At 32.5% G+C, this 13,341-nt stretch overlaps 1 protein-coding gene across 1 annotated transcript in view; it reads right to left on the minus strand.

Annotated features, from left to right (window-relative positions):
* The window catches only part of LOC105247899 (cilia- and flagella-associated protein 91), a 93,110-nt gene that overhangs the window by 18,579 nt on the left and 61,190 nt on the right, over nt 1-13,341 (minus strand). Inside the window, exon 4 of the mRNA XM_025410001.1 lies at nt 3,165-3,513. Within this exon, the coding sequence (XP_025265786.1) occupies nt 3,165-3,513 (349 nt within the window). The remainder of the gene's footprint in view (nt 1-3,164; nt 3,514-13,341) is intronic.

Here is a 13,341-nt window from a genome sequence, read left to right on the forward strand (position 1 = left end):
TTGATGAAAAAAATATATATATTGTATGTACGTGAAAATGTAGATAAACATTTTTAAGAAGAAAATATGATTTTGCATTGAGCTACTTTTTGCTTATGACTTTTATCTAAAATCAAGAATGGTATTATCAAAAACAGTATAAAAGCTTGCAGCAACATTGCTGCAATGATGCAATATTATTATTACATTGCAATATAATGTTGTAGAAATATTGTAAAGGTATTATTTTACAATATTACTTTAACAATGTTGCAGCAATATTTTGAAATATTGTAAACATTTTAAAATAACGAAATATATAAATGCGTAGCACGTGTTCTTTCGCTTCCTGCTACTCAACGACATCAAACTTCATTAACTCGTATTAATTTTTATCGTGACGAGTACTAACATAAGATGCAAAAAGATGTATCTTTTTTGTTACTTTAATTTTTAATAAAAAGATTTAATTTAAAATAATTTGTTTAATAATCTAGATTTTTCTTGTTGGGAAATATAAAATAGATTATTTGAAATTGGACGTGTTACGTCCAGACCCTGAAAGGATGAGCTGTATGGAAGAACGTAACTTACTTACCCCGTGACACACTTTATTCGGGCGTGTGTATGAATCGGGACGAACGAATGTGAAGGGCCTGATACAGGTCAGCGACCGAAGGTCTCTTTAACTCTGCGTTTTTACGCCTATTCGTTCGGTCCCTTTTCGGTAAAGGAATTTAATCCTTGTTACGCGGGATAGGACCTAGTGCGATCTCAGGGTTTAGGGAAGAGAATGGGTTAAATAATTAAATTCTACATTAAATAAAAAAATACATATATTATATTAAAAAAATAAGGAAAGAAAAATACATCTTAGCAGTTGTAGTTATGCATGAGTGAGTATGTGTGTGTATGTATATATTCTCGCGTATGTGTCATAGTTAGAATTAAAATTTTCTAAATTCGCCGAAGCACATGTCCAAATTAAAATACAATAATAAAATCTTAAATAAGAGATTCGCCAAGTCTAAGTTCAAAAATTATTAGTTATTTCAAATATTAAAAATTATTAGTTATTTCAAATATTATTTATCTATTTCAACGGTTTCTCCCAAAAGTAGTGATAATACAAAAGAAAATAATATAGAGAGAAAAGAAAAAGAGAAGAAAAAAAAATTAAAGGAAACTAGTGAAATGGATTATTCTTCAGAACCTTCGGAGAGCGGAAGAGTATTCATGAATTCCAATGCTGAAATCCAGAACGAATAAATGAAGGAAATATTCGTGAATTCCAATGCTGAAATCCAGAACGAATGGATAAAAATCTTGGGAGATTTATTCGCGAATTCCAATGCTGAAATCCAGAACGAATAACTAAAGGAAATATTCGTGAATTCCAATTCTGAAATCCAGAACGAATAAATAAAGGAAATATTCGTGAATTCCAATGCTGAAATCCAGAACGAATAAATAAAAATCTTGGGAGATTTATTCGCGGATCGCTTTTCGGAGATTCTAGGCAAATTAGGAAGAACAAGGAATGAGACTGGAGGAGAGGTGAAACAAGGATTGATTGATTGATTGATAGTAATTAGTAAAGATTTAATGATTATTAAACTGTTTAAATTATTTGTCAGACATAGATGTTTAAATTATGAGATAGTAAGATATAGGAAAGGGAGAAAATAAAAATTGCTCAAATTTACTCACAACTCGTTGAGATCACAAAAATAAGTGCGTTGATAAAATTGCAATGGCTGAAGTCGGAGGTTTGTAACATGAAGAGCCGAGTAATGGGGATGTTCATCAGAAATTTCACATGATGCACGATAAAATGTTATCAAAATCATTTTCACTATGATATAAAACAATTTAATAACTCAATTGCATAATACAAGAAAAGGATCCTCAAGGCTATATAATTTAAAAATTGAATGACTGAATCTTGCCTGGAGCTGTCAACTGTACTGCTTATAGTGCTAATTAGTGCTTATTAGTGAACGTTTAGTGAATTCTCGCGCCTTGCGCTTGCATTTTTTAAAGTTGTTGCTCCTTCTCTTTACTGGATGGTGGGGATCTTTTTGTAATAATTTCAATACTTTCTTCTTAAGGACGAAGAAGCTAATTTTTGGGAGGAGAGGCGTTTCTTAAGATCTTTATTGGTTAAGCCCTTTGGCTCGAGACAGCTCCATCCAGTAGAGAGTGAGAGTGAGCTGATTATCTTATCACTTGACGATTCGGCGATTCGGAGAACGCTTAAGGGTGGCCTGTCGAACGAGCGCACGTGCACTATCAATTTCAAGAATATTGCTGTATGTTTAGATTTTGACAATCTTCCCGAGAACCAGATCTTTATTTTAAAAGTTCTTTAGATAGAGAGGCTTCGAACATAAACCCGTACCAATAGATACGGGACGGTTGGAATAACAACCTTTCGTCTTATAATTCACGAATTTATTTAGAGTTTCGTTAACGCTATCTCTGGCCATTCTCAATATTAGATTTGTTAGATTTTTTTCTATGCGCTATCATTATTCGAAGAAGGATTGCTTTGTGCTTCAAATGCAAAGCCGATCCTTGATTTTTCTTTCACGCGGTATTTTTCTTTCATGCGGTATCATTTCGAAGAAAGAAAAGAATCGTGGAGTCCACCGAATGTAACAGACGATTTCTTTGGGAATTTTATTGGATTATATTTTGTTATTATTATAATATAAAAAATTTACAAATATTAAGTCCTGTACTCTTTTATAATCTTTTATAGTATACGTTTTTTATAGACATAATTTCTTGTTATTATTTTATACATTAAGAATATTAATATATGAAATATGCTGATATAAAATACATAAAATATATAAAATATTATTGCGTATATATTATATTATTATAACTGCAATGTTATAATATATGTAAGCAAACATTTTAAAAAAAGCAAACACTGCAATATCACAGCAACACTGTTGCAATCATTCACAATGTTTCTGTAATGATGCAATCTTGTAGAAAAATGTTATAATTTTTCCATGTTATATGGGATCTTATGTCCTTCTTCAAAACACAAAATTTTTATAAATAAATTATTCAATGGAATTTCGATGGAAATCTTAGATTTCCACAAATATCAATGCATCATTTAAAATAAGTATATGAAAATTAATGTCATTATAATCGATTATACTCACGTTCGATATAGGTTTCATTTAAAAATCGCTCCAATTTTTCATGTCGTCTTTGAGAATGCTTGCTATAACGATGCATTTGTGATTCATGCAAATTGGACTCGAGACAATTATGCCGTTCGATTATATCAAATTTGCGAGATTGTTGATTGTTACAATGTTTTCTATATAATTTTCGCAAATTTCGTTTGAGATGTTGTCTAATAGTCTTGACTTGATTATCTCGATGCTTCCTCAGCTTGTTCTGGAGTCTATTGAAATGACTTTTCACTTTTTTCTTATATTGGGACTCATCATTTTGCAAAAGATTTCTCATCAGATTTAATCGCAAATCCATTATAAATTGAATCTCCTAAAATTATTATATACAGGATGTCTTATAATGATGATCGAATATCAGAATTGTAACATTTTTCATTCTTCTCCAGGTTCAGACTCACGTACATATGCTCGCACATACACACACGCAAAACGAGTTTGTCCTTCAAGCGGCGTTCACATCGTGCATATACGATTATTGCTTCGATATGTACAATGCTTTAAGAGACAAAAATCATCGTATGCGTGCATACATGTGATATGTATATGTATGTGTGTACGTACGTGTGAGAGATTAATTTATCGTACAGTAACAATTTTCAAACACTACACTTTCGGGGTTGAATTTAATATCTTAGAAATGGAACCGTAAAAATAACTGGACGGAACTTCTGCTGTTATAAATACAATTTTAAAAAAAGTAATTTGTCGTATAACAATTTTCAAAAACCATCCCTTGAGGATGAAAAATAATATCTCGGAAATGTCGCGGAACGGTGCGTCGTAGAAATATGGGATTCAGATAAAGTCTCTACAAAAGACTAATTTACCATATAATAATAATTTTTAAAATTACCCCTTGGAAGTGAAATCTAATACTTCAGAAACCGTGTACCACAAAAATATAAAACCTGTGCCGTTAGATAAGACTTGTAAAAAGACTAATTTAGCGTACAATAATAATTTTTAAAAATCATCCCTTGGGGGTGAAATCTAATATTTCAGAAACGGTGCATCACAAAAATATAAAACCAATATCGTTAAATAAGACTTGTAAAAAGACTAATTTATGGTATAATAACAATTTTTAAAAACATCCATGTAATTTGCAATTAACAATTACATTTTTTTTTCGAAACAATTATGTGTTTTCTTTATAATTGATTTCTCTCATTATTTTGTACATGAAAGTATTAAGATAAGATAATCGAAAAATGAATATTTTACAAGATATTTTACGGTTTATGTAAAATTAAGAAATGATTTCAAGCCTCATAATTCGGAAAGTATTTGATGAAAACTAACTTAATTATAGTATTTTGGAAAGCTCTCGAGATGAGTTACAAGAATATGTAAAAGTATAGAGTGTCCTATTTAAAAAGTTAAAAGTGACCTTCACGTGACCTTTAGGTGACTCTTGAAAGTCAAACTAATGGCACCATCTTATGTCCCTTTCGAAACCATACAACTTTTGTTCGAAACATTTTTTCGTATTTTTTACGAGATATTTCGATAGAAAAGTTAAAATTGAACACCCTTATACATCTACTAGTTATTTATAGAGAATATGGACCTCATATAGACATTTAGACATTTATTAGATATCTATTAGATAAATTTTTCCGTGTGGGTTATGACCTATAGAAAGATTAATTTATGGTAACATATAATAATAATTTTTAAAAACTACTCCTTGAGGGTAAAGTCTAATATTTCAGAAACGTTCTACCACAGAAATATAAAATCTGTGCCATTAAATAAGATTTATAGGAAGACTAATTCATCGTACAATTTTCAAAAATAAAAAATATGTCTAAAAAATAATTTGCAGAAAAGATATAAAATTTTACAAAAAAAGGTGTGAAATCGCTTTAAAAAAACATCTTATAAAGGTAAAAAAAATACGCCACGTACATAAAAAATATTTCGCTTTGTATGCAACAAAATGTTTAATAAAAAAATATCCCTAAAAATAATTTACAAAAATGTTCCCCCAAAAATTAATTTGTAGAAAGGATATAAAATTTTACAAAAAGATGTGATATCTCTTCAAAAAAACCTTACAGAGTAAAAAAATACGCCAAGTATATAGAAAATATTCTACCTTGTATGTAACAAAATGTTTAATGAAGAAAGTCCTTAAAAATAATTTACAATAATTTTCCGTCACAAAATCATTTTTCTAAAAAGATAAAATCTCAACAAATAATTTTCCTAAAAAAATATTAAAAAATAAAATATCGAAACTAAATAAGAAATCAATAATTACTATTAGCCAAGTACTTAAGAGCAATTTGTAAATTTGATATAATATTTGATATAATATTTACCATCAATATATATTTGAAATCAATCTCTCTCTCTCTCTCTTACATTGTAGAAATTTTATACATAAATTCATCCTAAGAAATTAAAACACATTTTATATTTATTTAGAGAAACTTGATTTTTAAAATATTTAAACTCGACACTAAATGAAAATTTGGATTCTTTTAATTCCTAAACCATTTTTTATATAATGTATATAATTTAAAAAAAACGTTTTACGCAAGTTTTAAATCGCGCAGTCTTTAAATCGAAATATTGTAAGTTATGAAAACTTGGCGTGTCCGGATTGTAATCAAACACATAGATTAAATATTTAATTACATAATGTCTAAGATTTTACATTTTATTGAAGATATATTTATTTATAATATAAACGATCCGGGCACGCTAAGTTTTCATAATTTACTTGAATTTAAAAACTGTGCGATTTAAAACTTGCGTAAATCATTTTTGTTTTAAATTATAATTATAAAAAGAATGTTTTAGGAATTCAAAAAATCCTAAAACATAATTCTCACTTAGTGTTAGTTTTAAATATTTTAAACATTAAGTTTCTTTGAATAAATATAAAATACGTTTTAATTTCTTAGGGAGAATTTATGTATAATATTTCTACAAAATTGATTTTATGGTAAATATATCATATTTACAAATTTACAAATTGCTCTTAAGTACCGCACTAATAGTAATTATTGATTGTAATTTCCTATTTAGTTTTGATATTTTATTTTTTAATATTTTTTAGGAAAATTATTTATTGAGGTTCTGTTTTTTTAGAAATTGATTTTGTGAGGGAAAATTATTGTAAATTATTTTTAAGGGCTTTCTTCATTAAACATTTTGTTGCATACAACGTAGAATATTTTCTATATACTTGGCGTATTTTTTTACCACTGTAAAGTTTTTTTGAAGAGATATCACACCTTTTTGTAGAATTTTATATCCTTTCTACAAATTAATTTTTGGGGGAACATTTTTGTAAATTAATTTTAGGGATATTTTTTTATTAAATATTTTGTTGTATACAAAGCGAAATATTTTTTATGTATTTGGCGTATTTTTTTTATCTTCGTGAAGTTTTTTTAAAGCGATAAATTGAATCTTCTAAAATTATTATATACAGGATGTCTTATAAAGATTGTGCCAGATTCACGAACAGATAGACTGCAGTAAATTGGACAAAAAGTTCTTTATCATCATAGCCCAGATCTCGGTGCTATTTTTCACTCCAAGTGCATGTTAGCGGTCAAACGCCGCGAAAAGCAGTGTCATTTATGCCGGTGTAGTGATGATAACAAAGAGGACACCATCGCGTAGAAGAAAAAAATATATATATATATATATATATATATATATTAATATAGAAATATATGTTTATTTAATATATAAAATAATATAATATTAGTATATTGTGATACAAGTGAGGAAAGTTGACAATTGTACACGAGCGCGGAGTAACGCATGAGCCGAAGGCGAGTGCGTTCACGTAGCGCGAGTGTGCAATTGCCATTCCTCACATGAGGCTGTCTCGAATCGTCAATGTGTCCACTATGATTGAGAGAGTTTAAAAAACTCAACACTGATCAACAATTAAAACAAAAAACCTCGTAACAGTTGCTACCGTGCTTTGTAATTGTTTTCTAACGTATATGCATTCGTGATCAGTGTTGAGTCTTTTAAACTCTCTCAATCATAGTGGACACATTGACGATTCGAGACAGCCTCTGACAGCTGATTTCGAGACAGCCTCTGACAGCTGATAGCATATCAAGTTCGCAGTGAAAGGATTAATAATCTTCATTCTTCAATCTTAAGAATGGATGATAAAAGGTATGTTCAGAAATTTGATAAATCTTGGGAATTTAATTATTTTTTCAGTTACATTTCCGATCGAATAGTTTGTTTACTTTGCGGTTTTGAACCTTCGGTAGTAAAAAAATTTGCAATAGAGAGACATTTTAGAATTCGTCATTCAGTCGAATATTCCAATTATTCGAATTCAGAAAAATTGAGTATTATCGAAGGTATTATTGAAATTAGTGTATCAAGAAGATGCAATATCTGAAAATTCTTCTCAAAAATCTTTAATCGCATCTTATGCTATTTCTTTGCTCATAGCACAAAATTCAAAGTCATTTGCCGAAGGTTCATTTGTGAAAAACTGCATCATCGAAGCAGTGAAAGCTTTCGGTAATTCCTTAACTCTTGAGGAAGCAATGAGTATTCCCTTTAGTGCAAAAACAATAACGTCAAGAATTACTGATATCAGTAATTCTGTAAGAGAAAAATTAAGAAATCTTTTAAAGTCATGTAGGTATTTTTCTTTATGTCTTGACGAAAGCACCGATATTCGACACTTGAGTCAATTGAGTATTTTTACTCGAATCGTGCAAGACGATTTCTCATGTGTCGAGGAGCTTTTAGATTTTGTCTCATTACATGATACAACAACGGGTCTTGATATTTTTTTGACAGTTGAAGACTCACTTAAAAAATTTAATGTAGATTTTAGTAAATGTTTTCCGATTAAGACGGATGGCGCGAAAGCTATGACAGGTTCGAAGATAGGATTCGTCGGTCAATTAAAGCAGCGAAACTTTAACATCCCTATTATACATTGTATAATACATCAGGAAACATTAAGCGGTAAAGTTATTAAATTGTCAACAGCTATGGAGACTGTGACTAAAATAATTAATATAATTAAAGGTGGACATAAATTTCTTACTCATCGGAAATTTCAATTATTTCTCAATGAACATAATGCTGTTCACACAGATGTCCCACTTCATTGTCTAGTACGTTGGCTTAGTGCTGCAAAATGTTTGGAAACTTTTTTGCAATAAGAAAAGAGATCCTCCTTTTCTTGCAAGAAATAAACAATCAAAAATTTCAAGAATATATATCTCTTTTAGAGGATATCACATTTCTTAGCGAACTTGGATTTATTACTGACATGACTAATCAACTTAGGCTTCTCAATTTAAAGCTGCAAAAGACTAATCAAAATATTTCCCAATTAATTAGTCATGTTGATTCTTTCCGAAGAAAATTACAGTTATTCAAATCTCATTTAAATAACGATATTTTTCATTTTTTCCCTTCTTGCCAGATTCTTCTCGAAGAATACGGTAGCTGTGATTTCAAAAAATATATTTATTTCGTAGATTGTCTTATAGAAGAATTCGATACGCGTTTTACCTGTTTCGAAAAACTTAGAAATGAATTAATTCTTTTCGAGAATCCTCTTACAGCGTCAATCGAAGAACATTTTGATTTACAAGATGAATTATGTAATTTACAAAGTGATATTTCTTTGAAAACGGTTAAAGAAACTAGTGTTGAATTTTATAAAATTTTATCAAAATTATCCTATCCCAAGCTTCGCGATTTCGGACTCCGAATTTATTCTATGTTCGGATCCACATATTTGTGCGAGACTTCATTTTCAAAAATGAAGTTTATAAAGAATGAGAAACGTTCTTCTTTAAGCGATGATTCTTTATCACGTCTTATGCGACTTACTACATGCAATATAGAAATTGATATTCCTGATCTCACTTCTAAAAAATCCCGAAAGTCATAAATATTCAAATCAATTATTATTTATAATTCTGTGCAATTAGTTCGTTTTAGTCATCAGTGGATTAGGCCTACTGGGGATACCACTTTAAAAAAAACGCGTCAACAATAGTACCTCATGGGTGACACGGAAAGCTATTGCCATATGCCCGTTACTGAGCGCCGAGCGGCTCGTAGGCTTCGCGCGGGACGACGAGGTAAGGGGGGACGCGATAGGCGGAGCCAGCTGAGAATCGGCCGAAATGTGCAGTTCTTGCCGAAGTCTGCTTTATATAATCCTCATGACTAAAACTTAAGTATGAGAAAAATAGCGCGCCGTAGCGGTAAACAAACGAACTAGCGATTACTGATTTTGCGGTAAAATTTTACTTCCACTGACTAATTAATAAGATATAAGATAAAGTAACAAAAAAGAAGCGTTTCTACTAGAGATCAATGAAATACTGATTCTTACAATTAGTAATCTTATTCATATATTTGTAAATAGAAATTAATATAGTATATTTTCATACTAATTATATATGTATATATAAATAAATATATATATATGTATATATATATATATATATATTGTATATATGTATGTATGTATATATATGTATATGTATGTACATATGTACATATAGGTTAAAATTAATTTGAAATTAATAAAAATTAGTTTTTATTTTGTCTATAGAAACGTAAAAAATACATTTCCTTAACTATGATTTTAAAAGCGTTTCTATAGGAGCGTTTCTTATTAATCCTTTACGGTTAAAAAATATTGGATACGTTTAAGAAACGTATATAAAACGACCGTGTGCTACCTGGATACACATACATTTGTGATATTTTTTAATTGTATTAAATTATATTAACTTCTATATAAATTTTAATTATTTACCTTTAATTTGCCTTTTTTTGCGTTTTTCTTCGACTTGCGAGTTTGATCGCTATTTATAAGTTTCATGTTCATGTTTAGGAGGTAAAAATACATAGAAATTGGGTATTCTTACCCATTATTTCATACAGGTAGGTTTTCCGAAGATTTACCTTATTTCTGTATTTATTATTTTTATCCTTCTTCAGCCTATATCTCCAAAACTATATGAGTCCGACCCTTATATATATATATATATATACGAAATTACTCGAGAAACTCTCGCCTATAACATATTTAAAAATAAAGCAAATCTCGCCTATAACATATTTAAAAATAAAGCAAATTTAATTGTTCACGGTCGGTGAACAAATAAAGTAGAATCTTTATGTCAATATTTCTCACATTTATTTGTTAATAACTTTTGAATAAAGAACGACCGCTAGCTAAAATCTTCAGAATGTTAATCAGGGATAACATCTTCCCAACATACGTCAATAACACATTTGTGCGAAGGAGGACCCTTCTTATGCATAATTACCGACTCTTGATTCTCTTGTTATTCTTGAATTAATTAATTTGACTCTTGACTCTCTTGTTTTTCTTGAAGTAATTAACTTGACTCTTGATTCTCTTATTCAATCTATTACTTGATTGAATTAATATTTCAACATTCGTGATCAAATATTTCCATTTCAAAACGATAACGATGGTAATATACATATATTTCTCAAAAAGTATATAGATAAACCATATATAAACATATGTATTGTGATGTTGCTTGTCGCGCGTCCATCCGCCCCGATAATTTTAACGGGGCGCAGGCCGAGCGGCCGCGCCAGAAGCCAGTTAGCGAGAGCGATATCGAACTCTCCGAAGAGACGAACAAAATTATTATACTTTTTGCGTTTATTAATTTTATTTGTATCTTTTTGTATTGAGCGAATCTTGGGCAACTCGCCGGAGAAGATCCGGAGGGCGAGAGGCACATCGAGGGATTTCTGAGGGCGACCTGCGACCCGGCGACAACAAACGGCGGAAGAAATAGAGTCCGAGAAATCGAGCCGCAGGACGCCGAGGAGGTAACATCGCCTCTCATTTAATAATTGAGAAGGAGGTCCGACCTGAGCCACCCTCTGAGAGGAGAGAGAGAGAGAGCAACGGCAGAACCTCCACCAGGCCATTAAATATGGGCCCGTAACAGCAATTTCAATTTGAGGCCGTTTCGCGCCAGGCGCCAAGATCCCTCGCGTGCCGCGATTTGATTGGCCGCGGGGCTGCGCACCCCTTTACGCGGTCATTGACGCAGCTATCGACCCTGGATAGAGAGATCCAGGGATCACTCTGGTGCGGACACTGCCGGCGCTCAGTCATGTTAAGCAATAGCTCAGTTTTGTCGTCGTTGTCGCATTTGTGTCGTGTCGCCGCAAATACCAGGAAGGGACGAGGCCGAGGACCATCCCCAGCGCGAGGAGAAGTATCGATGAGGTTGCCCATCTTTTCTTTGTGAGCCACATACGCGATTCGGTCCGCCGGCCGGCCGTTCTGCCGCCGTCGCCATTTTCGTGTTTCGCGACCGCTCAGGCCCTGTGCCGAGCCGTCGATCTTTTGTGAATTTTCGGGCGATCGGTAAGCGACCGAGGAAAAGCGGACAATCGTATTGTAGACATTAATTGATAAGGCAACGTTCGTCTGTCTCTGGGTTTCGGGGTGTTCAATACGCGTAGCTATCGACCGCCGAATATTGACCGCGTGCGCGAAGAATCGCGAGAAGCGTACACCGCCTGTGCTGTCGTATCGCTGTCGTTGCCGCGTGGAATATTCTCACAAATCATCTCGGGGCGATTTTTGTGTCTGATTTTGTGGATGTCGTCGTCGATTGTTAAGTGTGCGTGTGAGCATCTATTGTATTATATCGTATTGTGTGCGTTAGAGTATTTGCGTCATCGTCGCGCTTATTACGCCGGTGAATAGAGCGTAGTAAATAATAATTTGCGTTTGTCGAATGTGTCGCGGTGCGAGATAATCGCCGAAGTACGATCGTGATTGAAACCTGAGCTGCTTGCGCGGAAGAAAGAGGGGAAACGGAAGAGAAAAATCTCCGGCCGCCGTCGGCTATCGAATATCGAACCTATCGCTCGCCTGTCGCATACGAGATCCGTCTTCGCAAAATTATTAATTATTTTCGATCTATGGTTAATTATGCTGTCGAACTATTAGGCTGTCGATTAGAATTGCGAACTGGGAAATTGTGAGGAAAAGTCCGTAGCGATAAGACATCGATTTGGCTGCCGAAATTACGATACGTTTTGGAATATTATTCGCGAATATTTCAGTGTCGAAAATCCATTGTATTCTGAGATATATCGTTTAGTCCAGCGAACTCCGGCCATAAAAACGGGCTCGGAGAAACAACAAGAATGCTTTAGCGCTCTCTTTTCGGTTGTCGATTTCGAACGAACATTCGATTTGAGTAACTTCTTATTATTCGTGCCATGATTGATTTGATTGTGTATTTCGTTATCTCATCTTTTTGAATTTATTGTAAACATTCGTTTTCAATCTGATTCGTTATTCAATTTTATTTTGATATTTTACTTTTATATTATTTTCCTATTAATAAATTTGTTATATTTCTTTGTTAAACTCGCATAATTTATTTGAGTGTTAGTCTCTCGTGGTTGTCGATATCCGTTTTTGTGTCTGTCGCATATTGGATTATTGAAGTCTCGCATAATCAATTGGCTTTCTCTAAAACCCCTCCCCTCTACCGTTAGGCGAGCTAGTCGGCTCGTGGCGAAGCAGGCTATCATTTTTCGCGTTCTTTGACGTTTCGTGGAAAACTGATGCGTGAAAGACCACATCTGGCGCCCAATTTATCGAGATATCGAAACGGCTTCCGCTCCGCCGCGGCTCGCGCGAGAACGCCCTCCATCCCTGTTCCTCAGAGCGCGAGTACATTAATTTCGCTACTTTTTTTTGACGGCGTTTTCGCTCCCCCGCGCACGCTCCCCTCCAACACCTCGAGAAGTGTTGCGAATAGTTGATATAAAAACGTTGCAGTATAAATAACATAAACATAAAAAATATAATTTAAAAAAACTTCAAATTTCCTTATAATTACAATAAAGATGATAAGATAAAAGATTGATTGATTTATTTATTTATTTTATTTATTTTTTTCTAGAATTATAAATGGTCATTTTTTTAAAGAGTAAAGTAGATTTTTTCTTTTCACTATGTACATTTTCGTAGAAAAATAAGATGTTTTAAATGTTTTAAATTTTAATAAAGCTGTTCAGGATTCGTCCTAAATTTCGAACGAAAATATTACCACCCGTAATACTAGCGCCATCCGTGCGCGCCAAAGCG

Source organism: Camponotus floridanus, unplaced genomic scaffold (assembly GCF_003227725.1).
Source record: "Camponotus floridanus strain SB8 unplaced genomic scaffold, Cflo_v7.5 scaffold3, whole genome shotgun sequence".
Taxonomy (NCBI): Eukaryota; Metazoa; Arthropoda; class Insecta; order Hymenoptera; family Formicidae; genus Camponotus; species Camponotus floridanus.